General features: G+C 41.8%; 1 protein-coding gene across 1 annotated transcript in view; it reads right to left on the bottom strand.

Annotated features, from left to right (window-relative positions):
- fras1 (Fraser extracellular matrix complex subunit 1) overlaps positions 1-25,545 on the bottom strand; it is a gene marked incomplete at its 5' end in the record, with an annotated part of 98,747 nt that overhangs the window by 17,610 nt on the left and 55,592 nt on the right. The window contains 4 exons of the mRNA XM_084552345.1: positions 2,212-2,355; positions 12,301-12,447; positions 15,227-15,370; positions 25,228-25,375. Coding sequence (XP_084408471.1) covers positions 2,212-2,355; positions 12,301-12,447; positions 15,227-15,370; positions 25,228-25,375 — 583 coding nt within the window. The remainder of the gene's footprint in view (positions 1-2,211; positions 2,356-12,300; positions 12,448-15,226; positions 15,371-25,227; positions 25,376-25,545) is intronic.

Here is a 25,545-nt window from a genome sequence, read left to right as displayed (position 1 = left end):
AGCTAATATCAGCTCTTCTTAGCTTCTTAGCTAATAGTAGGTCTTCCTGTGTGCTAGCCTCACAGCTAACAGTAGCTCCTTCTAGGTTCTTAGCCTCCCAGCTGACAGTAGCTCCGTCTAGTTTCCTAGCCTCCCAGCTAACAGTAGCTCATTCTAGCTTCCTAGCCTCCCAGCTAACAGTAGCTCATTCTAGCTTCCTAGCCTTCCTTCATTGCCTCCCAGCTAATAGTAGCTTATTCTAGCTTCTGAGCCTGCCTTCCTAGCCTCCCAGCTAATGGTAGCTCTTCTTAGATTCCTAGCCTTCCAGCTAATGGTAGCTCCGTCTAGCTTCCTAGCCCCACAGCTAATAGTAGCTCTTCTTAGCTTCCTAGTCTTCCAGCTAACAGTAGCTCCATCTAGCTTCCTAGCCCCACAGCTTATAGTAGCTCTTCCTAAGTTCCTAGCCTCCCAGCTAATAGTAGCTCATTCTAGCTTCTGGGCCTGCCTGCCTCGCCTCCCAGCTAACAGTAGCTCCTTCTATCTTCCTAGCCTCCCAGCTAATGGTAGCTCTTCTTAGTTTCCTAGCCTTCCAGCTAACAGTAGCTCCATCTACCTTCCTAGCCCCACAGCTAATAGTAGCTCTTCTTAGCTTCCTAGCCTCCCAGCTAATAGTAGCTCATTCTAGCTTCCTAGCCTTCCTTCCTAGCCTCCCAGCTAACAGTAGCCCCTCTTAGCTTCTTTTTTCCAGTTTTATTTTGAAAATATTCCCTTGCCCTGCACTGTTAAGCTTATTTTATAGTTGCATATCCATTGGTCATAAACTGATGCGCACCTCTCCAGAAACGTAACTATGCATTGCAGCAATTTGTTCATAAATATGAGAAGCCATAATCTTTCATTTACCGACTGTAAGCCCAATAAGAAAAGGAAACCAACCTATGTGACATTTCTTTTGTAATAAACCTACTTTCCTTCAGACTTACTGCTGTTAGAGTTTCTTGTTTGCTGCATGCTGCCAGAGAGAACTTAAAAACTGTAATAAGAACAAACTGGTGAAGGTTTCTTTTTCCAGTGAACATGACTCAGCTGTGAGTTGTCTGTGAAATGCACTCTGCTTGAGTTTTCTCTGCCGCCTTGAGTGCAGTAATGGGACTCGGATTCTTTGGTAGGAGATGGATTGTGTGATTGGTAGACGTCTACACTTTTTTCTTAAGATGAGAAAACTAGTCTGCTATTAACTGTCATCTCTGCTGCTCTTGAAAATATTGTCAAAACTCCCATTTTCAAAAAACGTCAGCTGGGAGTTCTTTTGGATAAATATTTAAAATGTGATGTGACAACTCTAACAACAATGAGAGCTGAACACAAATTACGGTAATCTAACAGAAGCAAAAAAACAGGACACTCCAAAAAGGAAGTGAAGATCAATTAAGGGAGGAACAACAGGAGGACAAGCAGGGACACAGACAAAAGACAAGACAAGAGGAAGGCAATAACAAGGAACAGAAAAAAGACAAAGACAGGAAGTAAAACTAAAGCTTGGTCTACATGGAGGCTACGCAGGTGAAATCATTTCTAACTCTGTGCTGGTGTGTCGGCATTTTTTTTGTAATTACAAAACTTGGCTGCGACTAGTCAGCTGTGTTGAGGTTTGCAAGGCAGGATTTTCTGTGCTTGTCCGACAAAAATGAACAAGGAAGTGTGGTTAAATTTCTGGCGAGGTGCACATCAGGTTACGCTGTAGGGTCCGGAGCACAGACTGTAGAAAAATATGAATGACGCGTCTCCACTTCCTCACATTGGTCAAACTGATGCTACAATTTCAGGGATATGGGCGCCACCATATTGCGAGTTTGAAGTCTGATGAGTGCTGTCTGAGAGTTTTTGTTTTTGTTTTCCTACTCAAAAGCTTCACTGAGTGGTTGTCAATGGCAACTGTCAATCATCATGATTTCTACAGCGTCAAATAACTAACAACAACTAAAATGCCTCAAACCATCTTTGAAAATAATTTTACTTGAATGTTTTTTGTTGGAGGGGGCGGGGCCTATATGACATATACTGCAGTCAGCCACCAGGGGGAGCTCCACACGCTTTGGCTGTAATTTTTGAGAGAAGCTGTCATGGCGTCCATTTTTTATACAGTCTATGGTCTGGAGCAACGCCACAGAAGTGATGCATGGCTTCACATTAGGATCAATTAAATGCGTTTTGGATGCGTGTCAGCTTTACCGTAGCAGACGCCGTCTTGACTGTAGAAGCCAGCGCCGCAGTCGGGGACACACGCCCCGTCTTTGAGCAAGGCAGCCGGGTCCGAGCACGACGAACACTCCTGCTGACCGGGCCCTCGGCATTCGGAGCACGACTCGTGACAGCCTGGTGGACGGAAGGAGAAAGGAAAACAGAGAAAATCTTGAAGGACGTGCCGATACAGTCTCTTTTTTGCCTGTTTCCAAAATAAAATTAAAAAAAACACAGATTTCATAGCATGGGTTGTAGAGCGACCTGAGCTCACAACTTCATACGACGTCTAGAAACGTAAAATCGGCGGGTGGTAAATTAAAAAGGATGATTGAGTTTGTGCAGCAGGTCTGTGTGTGGTCTGCTATTATCAGAGGGGCTTTATTGACGGCAGTGCAGACAAATACTGAGAGTGGGAGGCTGAAGGAGTGAGCTATGTGGGAATTGTCTGTCTGTCTGAGTTTCTGTAAATGGTTTGTGTGTGAGGAAAGAAAACAAACCAGAAACAAGACGTCTTAGTCAGTCAGTCTCTCATAATTCCAGTTAATTAATCTCTGTCTTTGTCTCTGATGAACTGTTATTGTATTTCTGCACACGCACTACACCTCTTTCTGTGTGCATTCACAGAAACAGAAACCTCCAGAAACCTATTTCAGCGCCGGCCGCTGTGATTACACATGATTTCCCGGCGGCCCCCTCCGACCAAATCAGATGCCACAGGAAGCGCAGCGAAAAAAACATAGAAGAGAACAAAACTTCTTAGAGGGAAAAAACAGCTGTGACCTTGACGACACTGCTCTACCCTCGGCAACGCAACACGCAGCAGGTTTCTGATGCATATTCACGAGCCGGTGCTGCTCCAGAGAGCATCGACGCTCAGAAGATTTAGAAATCCAATATTTCAATCACAGAGTGTCCTTGTTGCTCAGATCATTTAAATGAAATGCTAAAAGAGGGGTGTCAAAGATGCGTCCCGAGGGCCAAAACCGGCCTGCCGGGGGGCCAATCTGGCCAGTGGGATAAATGTGCAAAGAAAAGGGAGAAGAAGAAGAAGAAGAAGAAGATGAAGAAGAAGAAGAACGAAGAAGATGATGAGGAGCAGGACAAGATGTGGACGCTCTGAAAGTAATCATGATGCACCAGTTTGGCGTCTGTCTGTCGTCTCTTAACTCCTGCATCAGGATGGTGTTTTATACCAAAAGAAATCACTCACAAGAAGGTCAACAGCTTCCATAAATGGGAATCTAATCAGTGAGAGCCAGAGAGTATCCCACAGATTTAAACCCCAACTCTCCACCCAAACTCTACCAGTCTAGTTCCAGTCTTTCTTTAGCGTTTTTTGGATCTATCATCATAACCATAATGACTGAGAAGCTTCACGGGTATAAAACTAGCTGAGACATTTTCTTTTCCACAAATTTCCTCCTTTCCAAACTTTGACCTTGGTACGTAAGCTCAGCTGAGGACAACTAAGAGGTCCTCAGGTTCTCAGTCGTTCCAGGTCAAGATATATCCAAAATAAAACAAAGCTGAGACAAAAACAACTGGACTTGTAGAGTTTGTTGAAGACGTTTTATCCAAGTCTTCAGTTCTAAAGGACTGGAGGAGGAGTTGTCATTTAAATGGGAACATCTCACCTGTAACTCACATGACTAGAGTCTGATAACAACCAGATACTCTCCTGTAATCAGAGGAAACTGTTTTGATCCTGTTTTCTTTTCTTCAGTCAACAGCACTGTAACTCATACATGTCCACAGACTTCAAACTGTCTGTCTTTTCTGGACAAATGTGAACGGGCAGTTTTGTTTCTCTAAAGTCAAGGACATTCCTCGCTGTAAACTGTGCTGCTTCATCAGCAGAGTATCTGGTTGTTAACGGACCCCCGGTCATGAGCCCACCAGCTACTTGGACGAAATGTCTCCAAGAAACTCTACAAGTCTTGTCGTCCTTGTCTCAGCTTGTCCTTAAGAATAAAGTTGAAATCAGGTTTCAGAGGAGTCCTCTACAACTTCGGTGCAAATCTAAAAACGTGTCAAAATGAAAAGATTCTCTGTGACTGATTACGGATCGCTGGCAGGTATCAAGTCCCTGCAAGTTCATGTTCACTGACATGTATGGAAACTAGCAGCCGCCCCAGAGGTTGGGAAATAAATCATTCATTCATTCATCTTCTGGAACCGCTAGTCCAGCTGTGACTGGGCGAGAGACACCCTGGACAGGTCTCCAGTCTATCACAGGGCTAACACAGAGAGACACTCACACCTACGGCCAATTTAGAATCACCAATGAACCTAACCAGCATGTCTTTGGACGGTGGGAGGAAGCTGGAGAACCTGGAGAGAACCCACGCAGACACAGGGAGAACATGCAGACTACACACAGAAAGGAACCAGTCGACCATGGATTAGAGCCCGGAACCTCTTAACCTCTGTGTTATACCCCTGGGAAATAAATCAGGTCTTAAACTTAAGCAAAACCAGTCAGTGGGACGGGATTTTAAACGAATGACCAAGTTCATGAAAAGTTTACAAAGCTGCAGGTGAACGCTGGAACCGAAGGTGTGCCGTGACAGGTGAGAGCGTTTCTTGGCCCATGTTTTATAGCTGTTGCTTTTTTTAGTGGGGTTTTCCCAAACACGATGATGCAGAAAACTGTTAAAGTTCCTTTTTATCAAACAGTAATTACTGCCCCTTTCAGGAGAGGACGGGTTCGGAATATTACTTCTTAGAAATGAAGCCAACAAACAACCTACAGTGCAAGTATTCTCAGATGGGAATCTACATTTCTATTACTGGGTCATTTTACTCCCTATCCAAAAAATGGTTATAGTCGACGAGGGGATTACACGTCCTTTAACTCGCCCCCCACCCCCTCCCCATCCCCTCGCAGGAAAGCAATTTATTTTGTCAGTGCAGCCTGAAGCGTAAAGTTATCAGCAAATGTAATCCTAGCGGGCCAGTTGCCAAAATCCTGCTCTGCAAAAAATAAAAATAAAAATCCAGGGGAGGTGGAGATGAATGCACAGTCACTACTGGATAATCTGCCTCGGTTCACGTCCCCACAAACCTCCAGTGATAAACCGAGATGGGGGTTGGGGGGGTGGGAGACTCAGCAATTAAACAAAGCATGGAGAACATCAGCTTTGGAAATAACCGAAGGGGAAAGCAAATAACGCCAAAAATAAATAAAAATTGAAATATCTGTTACTGGAGTGGAGTCAGAAATTAAGCAATGTTTCTTATAGTACGACACCTGGTTCCTGAAAGCAGATATCTAGTCAATATTTGAGAAGCTGCAGCTCGATAAACACGACGGACGCTGCAACTTCTTTAAAGCTTTCTAACAGCACGAGGGACAAACTTTAAAAACCTCTAATTATTTCTTCTCTCGGCTGAAGACGAACGGCAGAATTATCTCAGCAAGAGAAAAGACGGTAGCTTCACGCTGCACAACACATTTTTTATACCACTGTGTCTGTGAAATTGCGTTCGTTGCCACGGATACCTCTGTTCCCGACCGCCGCGCTCACAACGAAACTCAAAGGCAAACCGTGAGTGAAACGCATTATCGATTAAATCTCCTCCATATTTTCTTAGGATTTCATAAAAAGAAATTTGTGAAATTCACACCGAAGACAAGAGTTATGAGAGAAGAGCTAAAAGTTTTCTGGTTCAGAGAAAAAAATAAACAGAATATGAAAAACTTTTCAATCTCTTGGATAAAATGTGAATAAACAGGACTATAAGTGTATTCTAAACCAAGGATCTTCCATTCATTTTCCATGCTGGTCATGTTTCATCATCTGGTATTAACGAGGGGAAAATATCTCAGCTTTCATAAGCTTCTGTGATTGCTAACCGGCCTAGAAGAAGCAGAGTTGGTTGGCGTTCAAATCTTCCACAAACCGAACAGCAATGGAGAAGAAATGAAGTAGGAAACTCATCTGGACAGAGGAACGGTGTTTGCTTCTGGATCAACTGGTCAATGAGAATAAAAGTGTTTAAGACGTAGAGTTGGCTCCAAGTCATCACCACAAGCCAAGAAGCAGGCATGAGGAAATATAGCACTACAGATAAATGACTCCTTTCTGCTTCAGAAACTCCTAAGCCTCCTAAAAGTCCTCCTCCCTGCTCTGAACACATCTCACCTTAGGAGCGCTCTGAAGAGCTAAGAATCTTACGGAATACCTTTTATCTCTACCAGGATCTACTCTGAACTTTGAATTCTAAGAATTTTCTTAGAGTACGGCCACTAGGAGCAATGCTTTCAGCTAAGAATCTTTAGGAATGCGGGCCCTGGACTTTAGCCGGTCACTTGTTGTCAGATTACCCAGTACGGATGCTGAACGGATGTCTGAACGCTGCTGTCCGTCCATGCAGGTACACCAGTATCAAAGTGTTTTACATCAAACAGCAATGAGTGTTTGTTAGAGCTGATCTGAGGAGCAACCGGAGCAACGAGGAGGGTAGCCTACATCAAGAGTTACTAATGTAACTTGGTTTCTATGAATATACAGTCACTTGTGGTGAGGATGAATGAAATCAAATCTAGAAAGAGTCCAAGAAAAGTTTAAGGATTACAATCTAAAACAGAAAGAAAAAGACGGTGGGGGCGAAAAAGGTTTGTGACGTGGCTTTTCTTTGTTAGAGGGCACAGAACACTTTTCATTCATTAATGTTTGTGTAATTTCTCTCACTGCCAGGAGGGGGAGATAAACGCTGTGCACTGTAGCTTTAAGAAAATGTTTCTCATAACTTTGCAATGCAGCTCAGGAACTATCCAGAAAACGATCCACAGATCCAAAAGAGATCTTTTAAAATATATTCTAAAATACTTCCATTTTATTCTTTATGCAGAACATAAACACATGTTTCATCAAGTACGAGCAAACTTTGTTCAAATTTTGCATGTTCCTCATGCATGTTTTGGGTTTTTTTATGCATGAGATGTAATTTAGTCTTAATTGTATTCCATGTCAGACAGTGCAGCTTCAGATTCTGTGATATATGTCTCTTATCGCGTTGACATCTCAAGTAGCAAAACTGAAAGTACCATGAACCCAGAGATCCAGTTTGATTCCTTTTATCTTTTTTTTTTTTTTTTTTTTCCCACAACCCTGAACTTTCTCCGACTTTATCCCAAATAGATTCCAAAATTTAAGTGCAGCTGTAAAAGTACTGTAGGTTTTTATGATTCTACCAACCAAGGGACGAGTAAGACTGTTATCTGCTGCTTTTAAAGGGTCTTATTTATTACATATCGTTGTTGCACCTGACGAAGAGCCAATTTGGGTCCAAAACAATAAAAAAGACGACGTTTTACAGATAAAAAGAGTCCTCTGGGAGTTAGTTTGCAGTCTGTGCATGAACACGATGGATGTGTTTGGTTTTTCACTCTGAAAAAGTGATAGCGGGTTATTTGACGAAGTGTATCCTGCACCAAGTTTCAACGAGTTCAATCGTTTGTGTGTTTCAGAGACGTTAGAGGGGGGGAGGGGTGAAGGATAAATGTGCTACAGAGAACAGAAAAATAACACAGAGGTAGCTGGATAATACCTTCAGCACAATGGATGCTGAGTAATTATTTACCAGCCACCTTTGAACACACACAGATGCAGTCAGTCACAGGACAGAGGTGTTGAATAAACCTCCAGGGAGGCCGGCAGCGCCAGTCCTGGGTGGTCCTGGTCCTGTGCCAAGAAACGCTCCAATCCTGAGTTAAAGTCTACAGCAGCCTCCCAACACCTCACACTCTCATTACTGCTGTCAGCTCCCATCTCCTCCACCTCCGTCTTCCCTCAATCCTTCCCTCCTTTCCCCAACAAACAAGTGTCTGAGGAGGAGTTCACCGAGGCCAAATCCACCCGCAGCAACGGCTTTAACCCGGGGCTCCAGGCAAGCCCCGCATTCCACCGCTGCTCTTTTGCTCCGTCCCCAGGAGAAACTGTGTGTGGAGGGGGGCGGAAAATACAAGGGGGTTTGCTCTCATTAAAGCCGGTCGGAGGCTGAAAAGAACGATCTGTTGACTAGTAGCTGGCAGAGACACACGAGGGGTTTGCTGCAGGTTGTGAAGTTGGCTGAACAGAACTCATTTGCTTGTTCACATGGAAGGTAAAGGCTTATTGCACAATCTGATTTGTCCGTGCAACGTTTTTGAATAAAATATCTGCAGGGTTAATGCAGAGCAGATACATATGTGTATATGGACAATATGCATGATGTGAGTTTATATAATGGGTGTACACCGATCAGGCATAACATTATGACCACCTTCCTGATATTGTGCAGGTCTCCCTTGTGGTGACTCATCAGAGAATGGACATGGGCCTTCTGAGGGTGTCCTGTGGTGTTAGTTGGGGGGTCTTTGAGGGGAGGGGCCTCTGTGGATCATCTCACAGATACTTGATCAGTTTGGGATCTAGTGAATTTGGAGGCCAGGTCAACACCTTGTGCTGTTCTTCATGTTTTTTTTAGTTGTTCCTAAAGTGTTTTTGTGTGTGTGTCTGTGTCAGGCTGCATCCTGCTGGGGATGGCTGCTGCCATCAAGGAGTGTCATTGCTATGGGGTGGGGGTGCCTGGTCTGGTCTAGGTGGGTGCTACATGTCTAAGTAACATCCACACCAATGAATGCCAGGTCCAAAAGTTTCCAAGCAGAACATTGAACTGTCACAAGATGTTATTCACTTCTCCTGTCAGTGGTCGTAATGTTGTGGCTGATCTGAGTATATTATGGCTAGCACCGTATACAGAACATGTCTAAGAAGGTTCTCAGTCATCCAGGTCATGGTATATGTCCACAAAAAGCAAACTAAAAGGCAGCTGGACTTGTAGATTTGAAGAAACTTGACTATCCATCCATCCATCCATCCATCCATCTTTCTTTCGTGTTTTCTGGACATATACGGAACATGAAACCCTGTGGACCAGCAGAAACCGACGCTGGCTGTAACCGATCCTCAGATTGAATCCTCCTGACAGTTCTCATTAAGGTGTGAAATGGAGCTGCAGAATGAGTGGGCCTGTAATCACACCGTGGTTGCTCTCTGGAGTCACAGCAGGTCTCCCCGACTCGATGGAGGCGTTCGGCTAAACCGAGTACATTAGCAAGCCCGCGGGGTTTTATCTCACCGAGCCACGCTTTTCTTTATTGGTCCAAATTTGTGAGACCTTTGAGTTACCACCGGTCTTACACCTTTTTGCTGTTTTCCACCAGTGAGTCTCTGTGGAAGCAAGGAGGCAGGCTGGGGTTTTTAAGCGGTGTCTGTGACTACTTCACGTCTCCTGTGGTTTGGTTTAAAAACAAGAAATGTGGGATTAAGTAATGTACAGAGAACTTTCATCTTTGTAAGAATCAGTCATTTAAATGAGACTAAAGTTGAGGAACATCTGTCTTCTCGTCTTCTGTTTCCTTTTCTGCACCGTAGGGACGCCCCAATCAAGTCTTTTACACTACAGGGACGTGGTTCCAGGCTATTTCCTTCAATGTTCAATATCTAATGTACATCCAATAATCTATTATTCTTATTTATGCTTTAAATTCATTGTACATCAGTCACTGTGTTTAGGCCGTTTATTGTGCAACCGTCCTGAATACAAAAACTTTGTTCTTGCCTCAAAAGACAGCAAAACTTCCCAACCAACCCCGAGGACTGAGCCTCGGAGCATCCTCAGGTCAGCGAGCATTCGGTGAAAAGCAAAAGTACTCACATCTGTACAATATGAGAGCACACTCTGTGCTGATGTTCCTCCCAGACAATGTTTGTCATTGGGTTTTTTTCCTAACCGCAAATCTACAGCGATGAAGAAATAATCCTTGGACCCCAGAGAGAGAGAGAAAGAGAGAGAGAAAGAGAGAGAGAAAGAGAGAGAGAAAGCACCGACTTGTGAAATATTCAGTCGGAACATCCACTCAGAGTTATTCTGTTCACGAATCGACTGGAAGGAAGTCATGCAGAGTTCAACGGAAGAACCTGAAACACCGACCGGGTCGCACCCTCACAACACAGCTCTGAAAGCAGTCAGCAAAAAGGTGACAAAAGAAACTTTAGGTGTAGTTCCATAAATATAACTTATTACATGGGATATTAATATACAGTTTACGCGTTTTCAGTTTTCTCTACATTGTAGATTATTATTAAAGACTTTAAAACTATGCAGGAACACATCTGGGACTAGAACATAGACTCCTCAGATACGTCAGCTCCATGAGGTCGTCACCTGGAATGGTTTCCGGCTCTGGTCCAGAGTGAATTTGTTTGCTAATTCAACTCCTGTTCTGATCCACATTATGACTCCAAGTCAAGAGAAACAACCGTCCTTCATTAGTTTAAGACGTGGAGGTCAGTCAGTCCAGGAAAAAAGACAAGAATTTTGAATGTATCCTCAAGTGCAGTTCTGGTGAGGAAAGACCTAGAGTTACCTCTGATGCAGAGAAGAAGAACTTCATTAGAGTTACCACTAGCTCAGATTAGAGGCCACATAAGAGACTGAGTGAATCAGACCTCTATGATGGAGCTGTTGCAAAGACGCCACTACTGAGAAAGAAGAAGAAGAAGAAGAAGAAGAAGAAGAAGAAAAAGAAGAGATGAATGGACAAGAGACCAGAGGAAATCTGGACTTTGATCGGATGAGATCCTTGGTTTCATGTCTTTATGTGACATGGAAAAGGTGCGTGGACGGTTTCTACATGTGTGGTTCCCACCGTGAAGCATGGAGGAGGAGGATGGTGTTTTGGGGAGGGGGGGCATACTAAATCATCAGATCTGGTCTGAGCTTGGTCAAACAGGGTCAGTAGGAACTATCTGACAAAGACGGAGAGCGATGTCCTCCACAATCTCTCGACCTAAACCCAGCTGAGATGTTTTGGGACGAGTTGGACCTCAGATTGAAGACAAAGCAGCCGACAAGAGCTCAACACATCTAGGAACACCTTCAGAAACATTCCAGGTGACTACCTCATGAAGCTGACTGAGGGAAGAGCGAGCAAAGCTGTCATCAAGTCTAACGGCAAAGAAGCTAAAATAGAAAAACATACTCTGGTTTGTTTAACACTTCCTTGTTTTCTACTTTCTTCCATACGTGTTCCTTCAGAGTTCTGACGCTTTTAGCATTAATCTCCAATGTAGGAAGTAATCTAAACATTTGACTGATACTGTGACATAATGATCCACAGTAAATGTCTTTGACTGATTCAGAATATAAATCAGTACATATGCTAAATATAGGCTCAAGAAATTAAACTAGATTTTGATTGTGATCTCTGAGTGAAGTAACACAACGGCCCAGTGATGTAAATATGAATATATATTATGTGGAGACTCTGTGGAGACTCTTACTAATGTAATCTCTTCTAAACAGACGTGTGGATATGAATGCACAACGCTAACTCGCTTCCCACGGCTGCAGCTTCACATTAGATAAAAACATTTCAATGAAAAAGGTTATTATGAAGTAGTGACAGCAAATATAAGTGTTTTATAGCTATGGATGTAGAATATATTTCGTCAAATCAGAGTGAAAATCAAACACATTCATTATGGTCATGCACAGACTACTGGCTCTTCATCAGGTACAACTAAGACATTTTAAAGGGACCAGATAACGACCTTACACGTCCCGTTGTAGGCAGAACCATTAAAACCTGCAGTACTTTTACAGGTGCACTTACATTTTGGAATCTCTCAGGGAAAGTTCACGGCCATGGTTAAAATGGTTGTTAAAGGAAACCAAACTGGATCAGTTTCATACAGGAACAGAATAAGAAGGAAGAGCTGCAGTGATCTGTTAGATGAAGATCTGCAAACCTCAAACTCCTACAACATGAGTGCAGCTTAAAATCAGATCACGTTTCCTCACAGAATGATGGAAAATGGTAAATTATTGGACTGAAATGTTGGATATTGTCACTTTAAGATTTAGTATGAGAGGAATCATTAGAATGAACCCAATCTCATCACTTTAGCCTAAAGATGCTAAAGTGCTTAAGATTTTGCAGGATGTTCCTCAGTCCAGTTCAGTTTGTTTGTCGTCTGCTTTGAATCTCAGTCATTTTAAAGTCACGTGAAACCCCGCGATACTCACGGCGACAGTGTGCGTGGTCGTGCTGGTAGGAACCCGCAGGGCAGGAAGCCAGGCACTGGCTGCTATCGGTGCTGAGCAGGGGCAGCTGGGGGCCACAGGACTGGCAGTCCCACCTGCTGGAACAGGTGGCACAGGATGACGGGCAGGCTGTGGGGGAGGAGAGAGAGTCAGAGAGTCAGTCACATCATCACTTCACTCAGTCAGTTCATTCACTCTTCAGTCCAGAGATTCCTTCACCGTTGCAGGGTTTAGTCTGCTCCTGTAGTGAAATGCTAAGGAACCAGGACCAGGTTAATTAAGGTGAACACAGTAACAACCAAGAAATAACTCTTCATACTAGCAGGTGGCAGTAGTCATTCAAACAGGGGGCCAGGTAGAGCTACTATTAGCTGGGAGGCTAGGAAGCTAGGAAGAGCTACTATTAGCTGCAAGGCTGCAAGGAAATGCTGCTATTAGCTGGAAGGTTAAGAAGCTAAGAAGGGCTACTATTAATTAGGAGGCTAGGAAGCTAGGAAGAGCTACTATTAGCTGGGAGGCTAGGAAGCTAGGAAGAGCTACCATTAGCTGCGAGGCTTGGAAACGCTGCTATTAGCTGGACGGTTAAGAAGCTAAGAAGGGCTACTATTAATCAGGAGGCTAGGAAGCTAGGAAGAGCTACTATTAGCTGGGAAGCTAGGAAGAGCTACTATGAATTAGGAGGCTAGGAAGCTAGGAAGAGCTATTAATTGAGAGGCTATGATGCTAGGAAGCTATCAAAGGCTACTATTAGCTGGAAGACTAAGAAGCTAAGAATGGCTACCATTAATTAGGAAGCTCGGAAGAGCCACTATTAGCTGGGAAGCTAGGAAGAGCTACTATGAATTAGGAGGCTAGGACGCAAGGAAGAGCTACTATGAGCTGTGAGGCTATGAAATGCTACTATTAGCTGTAAGGCTAAGAAGCGAAGAAGGGCTACTATTAATTAGGACACTAGGAGAATGTAAGAGCTACTGTGAGCTGGGAGGATAGGAGGATCTACTGTTAGCTAGGAATCTAAGAAGCTAGGAAGAGCTACTAGTAGCTGGGAGGCTAGGAAATGCTACTATTAGCTGGAAGGTTAAGAAGCTCAGAAGGGCTACTATTAATTAGGTAGATAGGAGGAGCTACTATTAGCTGAAGGGCTAACTGTAGGAACCACGGCAACTGGTCTTCAAGAGTTTCTTGAAGACGTTTCATGCAAGTCTTCAGTTTTGATCGACTGGTTGGTGGATGAGGGTTTAAATGTGAACATCTGTGAGTGTTGCCCACCGGTCACATGACCAAATACTCTTCTGTAATTGGAGGAACCTGTTCTCTGTTTAGGGGGCGTCTTCAACACTTGACCTCATGAAGCAGCTGAAGGAGGTTCTTCCAATTATCTGTGTCACTGACAACAACTGAAGCTTTTTGCTGTTTATAAATGTAAATATATCTGATGTTAAGATTTATTCTCTGATGTAATGTAATCTACACATTGGCATCATGTTGAAAACAGGGAATTTAAAAGAAGAGAGGAAACGAGGAGACCTGAGATGTTTTTGTTTTTAATTAAAAATCTCAAGAACGAAAAAACAAGTAAATCCCAGATATATCTCAGAGTCGCCCACACAGAGACAGAATGAAGAGGGAGAGGAGAGGAGAGGAGGAAGGTGAGGAAGATACGATCAAGATCAGGAGGACGATGGAGGGATTGGAAGTAAAGTCTTATCTGCATCTATTAGTTGTGTGTCTCAGGAAATGTCGTCTTCATCTGATTTTAAACAAGTCACTGTATAAAAGTGATATAAACTGCCCCCATTCACCCATATTCTAGTACATTTTACACATTATAGTAATTGTTCATGTGTATTGTCATGTGGTTTGTATTCTCTGAGTGCTGCTGCTCAGAGTCGCCTACTGGAGACTCTGAGCTGGAGGTCCCCGTTCAAAAATATTTTTTTAATCTCACTGAGGCAGTTTCCTGGTTGAATAATTTCATTTTAACATCGACAACAACTACAAGCAGTAAATCCACACGTTCAGCACCTATTTACCCTCTTTAATGCCTCTAAAGTACACGTGTGGAGACGCCGTTAAAATCCAGCGGCTAGCGTCGGAGGCTAGGCTCCAAAGTTAATACCTTTATCTGAGGCTGATAGCTTTATGGCGCTGAGATGTTTACAGCTTTTACGAATGGCTGTGGGCCGTAAAACGCCTCAGCTCACGGGGGGGGGGGGGTCTGGTCGATGGGACGGGGACGGCGCAGGGTAGGGATCTAACAGGACTACGGGTCAACGCTCGGTCAAGGTGGCCGCTTTCAAGTCACATAAAAAGTGACAGTCAACATTCACAAATATAAAAAAGGATGAGGAGGAAATGAAATCAGTTGGATTCAGGGCCGTGCACACTCTGAGGTGAGATGGAGCCACCGTTATAATCTGAAATTTTAATGCGTGCTCGCTGCTGCGCTGCTGAAAGGATTTCCTCTGGAAGCTCCGGGTAAAGGTCTGATTTTAAATGTTTAGCTGAGAGACTTGGTTCCAAAACTGTGGAGCGTGGACCACAAAGAGACGCTGCAGAACTTCGCCGAGGGTCACCGCATGAATTGAAGAGGGCTGATCTCTCATAAACTCTCCCACTAACTGACTCTCTTCCATGTGCAATAATTGAATATTTATACGCATATTTATTATTACTCACTTGTAATTTAATGTGCACTCAATTCCCTTTCACGCACTTCATGTTTTGGAATGACAATAAAGAACCTGAAACCCTGACACATGCACTGATTCCTGCAGAGATCAATAAAAGTCAAATCCCTCTAAAACCATCCAATAAAAGACCTTTTTAACTACTAATTGGTAGAACAATAGATAGCTGCAGGGTAAGACATTCAATTTAAAGCATTTAAAAAACAAATCAGTCGTACCTTCACACACTCGCCCCTCGGCGTAGAAACCCGCCGGACAGACTGACAGACAGCGGCCAAGATGGAGTAAGGCCTTGGGGTCCCGGCAGCTCTCACAGTGGTCGATAGCCCCCGAACAGGACAGACAGTCTGCATGGCACTGGGCTGGAAACACACAGACACACACTTTTTATTTAGAGAATTACGTGTTTGCATCAACAGCCACACTCTGAGACTCACAGTCATGCATATTTTATTTAATACATCTGGACAGACATCGATGCCATCTGCAAGACTCACACATGTTGACATTTAATTTTATGCTTATTATATCTAAAAGATTTAGATGTGTGCTGAAACTCAATAAGTGGAGTTTCACACACACACACACACACCCAAACACACACACAAACACACAGGCATATGATGAATTTATTTTTAGTTTTTTTCCATCCAGTACATTTAGTTTCTACAGTCAGTCTGTGTTAGCGCTGGTGTAGAAGTTTTACTCTGCAGGGAGTCTTTCAGTGCATCAGTCGTCTGCTCCTGCCGTTAGTGCGTTTTGTGATGATGTGTTTAAGTGCTTTCTCTGTTCCCACTTGGTTCAACGTATAACCAACAAAAAAAACAGTAAGAACACGTTTGCAGTGAACACGCTGCTATTCACAGGGCGAGTCAACTATATTGTCGTTACCTACATGTAAAGAGATGTAAAATTGTTTAAAAAAGGTCATATTATTCTTTTTATTATTTCCTGTAAATATACTTTAAATATACTCCATCTTTTAGGGGAGGGGGGTCTTATGCATTAAAGCCCTGTTTATGATAAATAAACATTTTGTTTTAACTCATTCAAAGCTACTGTAGTTGAGTCCCAAATAAAATTATAGAGCTGGAAATAAGTATGACATATTGCCTTTAATCTTCACTTTTGAGACGTGGGCAAGAATACTTGCATGGGAGCCAGTTTTGCAGATTTGCATGGAATACATTGACCTGAGTTAAGCTACGTTGCTGCAACCTTTTAGTGAAAAAGGCATAAACAACATAAACATCAAAAGTGAGGACACCCAGGTTGCACCCAGGTTGCACCCAGGTTGAATGTGTGTGTGAGTGTGAGGGATCAATATAATCTTTTGACTCATGCAAAGTAACCCTAGTTGAGTCCCACCATTAAAACTATAGAGTTGGAAATACAAACATTTAAATTTAATCTTCACAGGACACATTCTGAGACATATGCAAGAATACTTGTGTGGAGCCAGTTTCGAAGGGCATCAATCTGCATGAACTACGTTGATGCGTCGCAATCTTTTACAGAAAAAGACCAAAGGCATACATCAAGGAATTCATAAAACGGAGGCTGCTGTTGTAAATAATTTTATCTTGCAAAGGGCAGAGATGCACCCAGCAGCTCAAAAGTAGCCTGGAAGTCAGACAAACTTCTCTGCCGACAAGGTTTTTGTCGGGGGAAGTTGTTCCAGAGTCTCTTGGTTGGGAACCTTTTGTCCTCCTGCAATCAAATCTTTTGTCTCGTGCAAAGCTACTGGAGTTGAGTCCCACCATCAAAATTATAGAGCTGGAAATAATAATCCCGTTTAATCTTCATTTGAACACAAGGACACGTTTTGAGACGTGGGGAGGAGGTACACTCAAACGTGGAAGCCAGTTTTGTAGGGCGTCGATCTGCACGAAATACGTTGATGCATCGCACACTTTTACTAAAAAAGACCAAACCTAAACGTCAAAAGAGAGAAAATTCACAAAACAGAAGCCGCTATTGTAAATAATGTTATCCTGCAAAGGGTATGGATGAAGCTTGGAGGCCAGGCAGAGTTCAATGCCTTCATGGTTTTTGTGGGGGATAGTTTGTCTGGAGTCTCTCGGTTTGGAACTGATTGTGCTCCTGCAATCAAAGCTACTCTAGTTGAGTCCAGTAATAAAACACACAGAGCTGCAAATAATCATAAAACCTCCTTTTAATCCTCACTTGTACACGAGGACAAATTCTAATACATTGACAAGAATACTTAAGCGTGACAGTCAGTTTCGTTGGGCATTATTATTCAAGGTCAAATGGCTTTTCATAGATGTTCTTAAGCTTAAGCTACAGCATCATTCACCTGTTCCAATATATTATTATTAATAAAATATAAATAACACGTCTTCTTTTAAACTGTCAAGGTGTGAAGCAGTTTGTTTTTCTCTACACTCCAGTTTCAAGTTGTAAAAAGCTCTTGTATTAAATCAGCTCCTCCATCTGGCAGACTGACCCTTCTATTAAACGCTTTGTTAACCCTGGCTTTTCAACTCCTCTACGACGTCATATTAAGATTTAAAAACTCCCTCTGAGTCTACAGGACGAGGAAGGACAGCGGCAGCGGCGTCTCGTCTGATCTGCAGAAACAAACCAACGCGTGCGGCTTCTCGTCAAACAACACAACGCGGCGCCGTGTTGTTGCACCGTGATTGCTCCGTGATTGCTCCATTCATTATGTGACTGTGTTGAGTAAATAGATGTAGAGACGCAGCTGAAGGCCTGAATTAATGTGACGGCTGCAGATCAGGAGAGAGGGAAGGAGGAGGAAGACGAGGAGGAGGAGGAGGAGAGAGGGAGGAAACGAAGCAAGAAATAAGAGAACATGGGTAAAATGGAGATGAGACTTTTATGTTAACGGTGAATAAGAGCGTCAGTGAGCCAGAGCGTAGCGTCCCAAGTACCTCCATCCCTGTCCTTTCTCACGCTGGTACCTCTATTTCCTTTCTGTCTTCTTTTAATATATTCTCACTCGTTCATTTTCTCTCTATTTGTCGCCCATTCCCACTTTTTGACCTGATTTTTCATCACACACTGTCCTGTTGGAGGAGGAGGCAGGGTGAGAAAAGATGAACAATGACTCTGACATAAATGCGTCAATTTGCGTGGAATACGTTAACGCACTGCAATATTTTACTAAAAAAAGGCCGAAATCAAACTTTAAAGCATTAGTAAATGTTTCTCTCTTCTCTCCTATGTATAAATATATAAAAAGCATCTATATAATGTGGTAAATAATTGTATTTTCAGTTTATCTTAATACTTAATAAGTTAAATATTAAAGTATTTACAAATTAGTTATTAAGGATTTATCATTGGTTCATAAAATTATTTAGAAAGTCAAAGTAAACGACTATTGAACTATTTAAATGTTCATAGATCTTATTATTTACACATGAACCAAAAAAGTGTTATAACTACGCAGTAAAAATACATGTTTCTAAACCATTTACTAACTAGTACATGTGTAAATAATAAGCTGTATAAATGTTTTTTTTTTTTTTGATAGTTGCATCGTTTCAGTTTGATTTATAGACGTATCTTGACCTGGCCGTCTGGGAACCGTCACAGTCACATTAGTATATTTTAATCCAGGTCCACTTCCTGTTTGTCTTGAAAGCTGAGAAAGAAAGAGAAAACCAGAATTGATTTTTTTCTTTTCTCTCTTGAGGAAGAAGAAACGCTGCAGCGCATGTTTGACAATCAAACACTCCGACACCAGCCGCCGTTCACAGATGTCCTCCTCCTCGACGCTCGCTAACACGCTGTACTTTAATTTCCTCACAAGCGCAGCGAGCCAGAATCCCCGAGGCACAAAATAAAAAAAATAAAAAAAACACTAAAATGAATTTAACAAATGTCAGGCGTGATTAACAGTTTGAAAACGACGCATCCAGAGGTGTGCATCCAGACGCTTTTAACTTCACTGGAGCTGATTCTCACACACCGTTGATAGCTTGTTGTTGGTGCTCATTAGAGAAGCGTGAGATAAATATAAAACCCATTTAAAGCCGCAGCCTCCAGCTGAGACCGGCTTCCAGCCATAACAGCCTGGAACATCAGCCAATTTACCAACCAGAGCCGCGCTTACCAACATTTGGCGGGAGATTCCTGGTGATTTCACAGCCTGGTTCCCACTCAGAAAGCAGAGCACCATTCAGACATGAGGCCCGCAGCCAAATATTCAATCTTGACTCAATATTCAAGAGAATGAATCAAAAATAGATCCAAATCCAGTCAATTGGTCCCAATTAATGTTAATGAGTCTGATGAAATAATGGTGGGTTGATCAATGACTCAGTCTGTGTCCAATTAGTCAGAGTAAGAAGATAAGCAGCTACCTAGTTTATTATTTAATGCTACACGTTGGTGGAGGAACTGGAAAAGTGTGCACACAGACGAGAGATGAGAGTCCACCAGTGTTTATGGAATTCAGAGCATTTTAGAGATTGTGGGTGGAAAAAAAAACAAACTCTGGAGACATTAAGGAGATGACATTGAACTAATCTCAACTGATTCAGACACAGAGATCATCAAACTGAAGGAAACACCGTCCCACCACTTTGGTTCCTACCTCCAGATAAACCATGAGCCATGAGCGACTCTAGTTGAGTTCCATAATAAAACGCATAGAGCTGGAAATAAACATAAAACATCCCTTTTAATCCTCATTGGGCATCATTTCCTTAAATGTAAATAATATTAAAGGTCAAGTGATGTCTGACTTCTCACAGATGTGCACAGATGTACAGCTTAAGCTACAGCATCATTAAAAATGCACCAAACAAGGTTAAAAATTGTAAAATGTGTTATTAATAAAATATAAATAACACATGTTCTTTTAAACTGTGCAAACTTTCACGGTGTGAAGCGTTTGGCAGTTTGTAAAAAGCTCTTGTATTAAATCAGCTCCTCCATCTGGCAGACTGACCCTTCTATAAAACAGTTTGTTAACTCTGGCTTTTCAGCTTCTCTACGACGTCATATTAAGATTTAAAAACTCCCTCCATCTGGCGTCTTTCACAGCATTTGCTTTTCAAATCGAAGAAGGGATAGCTGCGTCCAGCCACTAGCTATAACTTTATGTTCTTGCTTGTTTCACTAGGAAATATACAAGAGGGTTACCAAGGAAACCAGAGCCAAAGTCATGGATGACGAGAGAATCGCTTTATATATAGACAGAGGTTAATGGCTATATATTATGGTAAAAACTGCTTAATGTATGTAACCTGGTGAAGCCAAACTCTTACCAGAATATGAGTCTGGTAACGATCTAAAAACTATTCACACTCACATCACACTCGTTCATATGTTAAGGTTAGGACCACTAACGAGTCTAGCATGCATGCCTATGTGACAGGAAACACAGCTGAGATGCTAACCACTGCTAAAGGTTGCATCAACTGGATAGTCCTCCAACCAATCAGAGCCACTTTGTTATGAACTAATTCAACTCCTGCTACTCTTCTGTCAATCACCACATTAAGCCCCGCCCCCGAACAATCTGATTGGCCCAACAGATATTTGCTGGAGCAGAATCAGTTCCCAACGGAGAGACTCCAGACCAACCTTCAGCCACAAAAAGTTAGCATCATGTCAGGTCACCTCTGGACTCAGAGATACTTGTTGTAGTTTATACTAAATACTGACCCAAAGATCCTGAAATCTCTCTTATCTCGGACATCTCCCTTGTCCCTGCTACACATATTTTAACCAACACAACGATATTTCCCTAAACCTATCCAAGCTTGAACACGGCACAAAATGAAACAAAACAATTAGTGAAAAACGACACAGAAATAGGTTCCAGTGCAGATCCTCTAATGAAGAAGAAGAACATATTCAATATGTTTAATAAGTATTGCCTCTAATCTGGAGACAAAACAAGAAAATCAATACCAAGCATTTCATTTGGGTCAAAGCCCACAGAGGAAGCATCTACATCTACACCAGCTTCTCCCAGGAGACCTGAACACAGCACGACTCCTGGCTGGGGCCCTCAGGCGCCAACTGGCCAATGAGAGTAGAGGCTGCTCACCTCTGGGCCTATAGACAGCCATGATTAATAGGCTTAGAGGAAGATATACGGTTCATGGAGGAAGAGCCAGAGCATATGTTCAGGCTTTTTTTCTGCCTTCTTCTATTTTTAGCCACAGACTAAACTCAGTGAGGGAAATCCACTTGACTGCCAGGCTGATGAACTGATGCAGGGTTATTGCATCAGTGGGTAAACGCTGAATTAAACATATAAGCGTTATGGTGCTTCATGGGCGTCCTTTAATAGGGACGCAAACATGTAACATAATGAGATATTTAAATTATTTACTCAAATGAATCAGTGGGAAAACACACGTAACCCAAAATGTACTCATAAACCATCACCCCAGTCCCTTTCATATGGATTAAACGTGTCTAATACACACAGATTATGGGATGTACAGGCAGAAAGATATTCATACGCAGACAGGACAAGTAGGCAGACAGAGAAAGCTGAACGGATGTTTTAAAGAAGACACAGGGAGGATTCCTGTGTGTGTTCTGTGCCAATGGAAAGAGAGTAAAGAGTAAAGTGAGTAAATAAAATGAAAAGCTGGCAGTTCTCAGGGATAAAGCCTTAGAGGCAACTAAGTGAAAGGCTTTCCATTTCATTGTTCATCTTTACTCAGAGTTATTGATTTAGACGTCCAGTAGAGAGAGAAAGACCGAAGTGACAGACATCAGCGCTACAGCACATTCTCTTATAAGTTCTTGAAACATTTTTTTGATTATCTCATCAGTTAAAGGATCTTTAGTAATTCAACAACAATAATAATGATTATTATTAAAAGAAACCACTGTTATCAAATTAACTGACTCACAATATGTTCAATATTATAGTGTTGCATGATCAGCTAAAAGCAGCTAGGCTAACATGAGCTAAGATTAACTAAAATTAGCTAAAAATACATAAGATAAAACTAAATTAAGAAAAGCTAAGCTATGCTAAGCTATGCTAAGCTATGCTATGCTATGCTATGCTATGCTATGCTATGCTAAGATAAGATAAGATAAGATAAATTAAAAAAACCTAAACCAAGTTATGCTAGGCTAGGCTAGGCAGGGCAGGGCTAGGCTAGGCTGACATAAGATAAGATAAGATAAGATAAGATAAGATAAGACAAATTTAAATTTAGATTAGCTAGGCTAAGCTAAGGTTCAATATGTTGAGCTGAGCTAAGCTAAAATAGCATAAGATAAACTGAGCAAAGCTAAGCTAAGTTAAGAAAAGTGAAGATATACAAGATAAGCAATGACAAAATGAGATAAGCAAAAATAAGCTACCTTTACAAAAGCTAAAATAAGCAAATTTAAAATAAGCTGAGATACAATAAGGTAAACTGAGCTAAAGCTAAAATAAGATAACATAAACTAAGCAAACTTAAGATAAGATACAATTAGACAAGGTAAGATAGGCTGAGCTGAGCTTACGTTAAAATATTTATATTGGCCAACTCTTTTTATTATCATTATTAGCATTTCTAACTTCAAGGTCACACACATACTGTACGAATAATTTCCAGTATATATTTTTTTAATTTGTTGTTTTGGGTTTATTAAGTTTAGGGAACCTTTAGGGTATGAAGGTTCTGAAATGGTGGTGATTAAAATAAACCTCAAGTTTTGGTTTGAGCAGCAGACTCCAGTGTTTTGTTTACACTCACCGTACCATCCACCCAGACCTCCTCCCTGCTGCTCATTTCACAATGCAGACCATGGGGGTTTTATGGGAAAACAGTGTCTGACATCAACATAAATGCTAAATACTGTCTATGAACAGTCAATGTGGAGTTTTATTGAACTAATCATGTGTTTTAGTGGACATCTGGATTTCTAATGAAAACTCTAGGCACTCTATAGCAAAACCAGATATTCCAAGATATAGTAGTTCATTTTTCTAAGATGTGGACTAAAAGCTCCAAACAATAGAAAGTAAGAACACAAAACCCACATAAGCTGAATGTAAAGACAACAACTTATTGTTGGTGCAGTGAAAAATGTCTCCGTTGCCCGGTTGTGTTTAGTCGCTTCTGCAGCCAAACTTAATTACAAGTCTTCACTGTTTAACTGGGGTATTTATTTATGTGAGAATATAGTTCTAATTGCTGACAGTCTGTAGGCGTCTTGATGAAGCTGTGCAGCTTACAGAAGGAAATTAGCATAAAACTATATTTTAACGACTGTGTGAGTATCTCTCTTTCTTTATTTGTAGAGATTGTTCAGAAACCCCAGGATGGAACTCTTACGTCCACCTCCTACAACCGAGGTCCACATTACAGTAAACGCCTCGTTGTGCTTTAATTTACAGTTTAATATGTGTGAATGTATATTCTGCCGTGGAATACCGCCCAACATAGTGAAAGTCATTTTGGTGTTGCCCTGTGGGAGAGAGGAAGCAGTGCTATGTTTAAAAAATAAAAATAAAAATTTAAGCTGCACAGGAAATATCTCAGCCTCAAATAACGCCATCTACGTCTGCAAAAAAAAGTAAATGTAAATATGACTTTTACAGCTTTAATTAAAACAAATGACCTAATAATATCTGGAATTAAAGAAGCTCTGATAACATGAGTATAGTGTTGTTATCCATCTTACATATCTATAAACTCACTTTCTCATTGTTACTGTTTATGAGCCTCTCCCTTCCTCTGCTCTATATTTATTTCACCAGCTTCTCATTTACATGTGAAGCATTTTTAGCATGGGACTAGATTTTATTTATATACAATGGTATCAGCTTTCTACTAAAGCCCTTCACAATAAAACAAGATTTCAACCTTGTTCAGCACTGAAAATCAGGGGTGAAGTGCCTTGCTCTGAAAAAAAAAAAAAAAAAGTATTTTAAAGGTGAATGTCTTCAGGCTGCTGTTAGCTGGGGGGAGGGTGTTTTTTCCTGGACTGATGGACGGTGTGACATGCAGGTGAAACGACGGGGGCCGGATGGATTTTATGTTTTTGGGGGTGGAAAGAGTGAGGTCGAATTCTTTCTTGAACATCAATTTTACAGCAACGAGCATCAATCATACAGGGAGGAATCAATCAAAGGGAAGGCACAGAGAGCAATTTCTTCAACCACAGAGGTGGAAAAAATAAAAAATAAAAAAAAATAAAAAACACGGAGAAGCAGAACCAGGTTCACCTCCTTCTTCATCTGTCCGTCCTTCTTATTGTTATTAAACTCAGGGAAAAGTATGGTATCAGTGGAGAACTTGATAAAAAGATGATGAAAAGTCAAACTAATGCAAAATAAAAATAAAATAAAATAAAAAGAATATTAGATTGACCTTTAAAATTCTCCTTGATTTGAAAATCAGGCTGAATCACACTGAAGGAAACATGACAGAGAGTCTGATATAATGTTAAACTACTGGAGACTGAGTTATCTATAGGATCAATACAGCATCCATCCATCCATCCATCCGTCCATCCACTTATCATCCATCCATCAATCCGCCCATCCACCCATCCACCCATCCATCCACCCATCCATCCATCCATCCCTCCCTCCATCCATCCATCCATCAATTTATCATCCATCCATCCATCCATCAATTTATCATCCATCCATCCATCCATCCATCCATCCATCCATCCATCCGTCATCCATCCATTTGTCCATCCATCGATTTACCCATCTATCTATCTTTTAACCATTAACTTCAATAATATAGAATATTTAAGTCGTATAGAGCCGGTGGCCATGACCAACAGAGAAGGTTGTGGTACTGATTCTGCTGATGGCCAATTAAACCAAAGAAGAAGACCATTTTGCTGTAACTTCATAATACTTTGCTGTGAGAGAAAAAAAAAAGTGCAAGAACCAGTGTGAATGAGAAATGTTTGGAGAAACTCTACACAGGTTCTTCAGGGAGGTCTGAAGTTAAGATTATCTCCCCTTATACAGTAGTATGCTAGTCAGCGTTAGCCTCGGCGTGTAGTACGTTCATTAGTAGTTTTATTTTACTGGTTATTGTGAAAGTATTGATAAAATAATTGTTTTGACATTAAATCCTAGATATCATTTCTGATGGACATCATTTCTTAATCGATACGTCTGCGAGCAGTTCAGGAGGTTTCAGAGTTGATCTGTAAACGTGTCACATTTCCAGATAATCTCGGCTGACCTTGAGCTGATTGCCCCAACGCAGTTTCCAGCATGTTAACATACCTTGGTGACACTCGGGGCAGCATCGACCCTCCTGGATGACAGCCAGGGTGCCTGGAGGGCAAGTGGGGCAGGATCTCAGATAACAAGTCACCTGGGCATCGCGACACTCACACTCACGGCAGCTGCCATCAGTCCAGCGAGCCAGGTCCTGGAAGTAAGACGAGAAATTATTAATTAGACCTGGTGAGAGCAGAGGTTTGGTGTTCTCATTACACTCAAAGACTGGCTGTGGTAAAGACATTTCTAGGGGACGGACAGAATGCTGAAAGGAAGTGAACAACTGAGGAACTCTGAAGAAGTTGACTCACAATAAAAAAG

This window comes from Chelon labrosus (genome assembly GCF_963514085.1).
Source record: "Chelon labrosus genome assembly, chromosome: 9".
Lineage (NCBI taxonomy): Eukaryota > Metazoa > Chordata > Actinopteri > Mugiliformes > Mugilidae > Chelon > Chelon labrosus.
The sequence above is the reverse complement of the archived record's forward strand: the minus strand, read 5'-3'. Positions and strand labels throughout refer to the sequence as shown.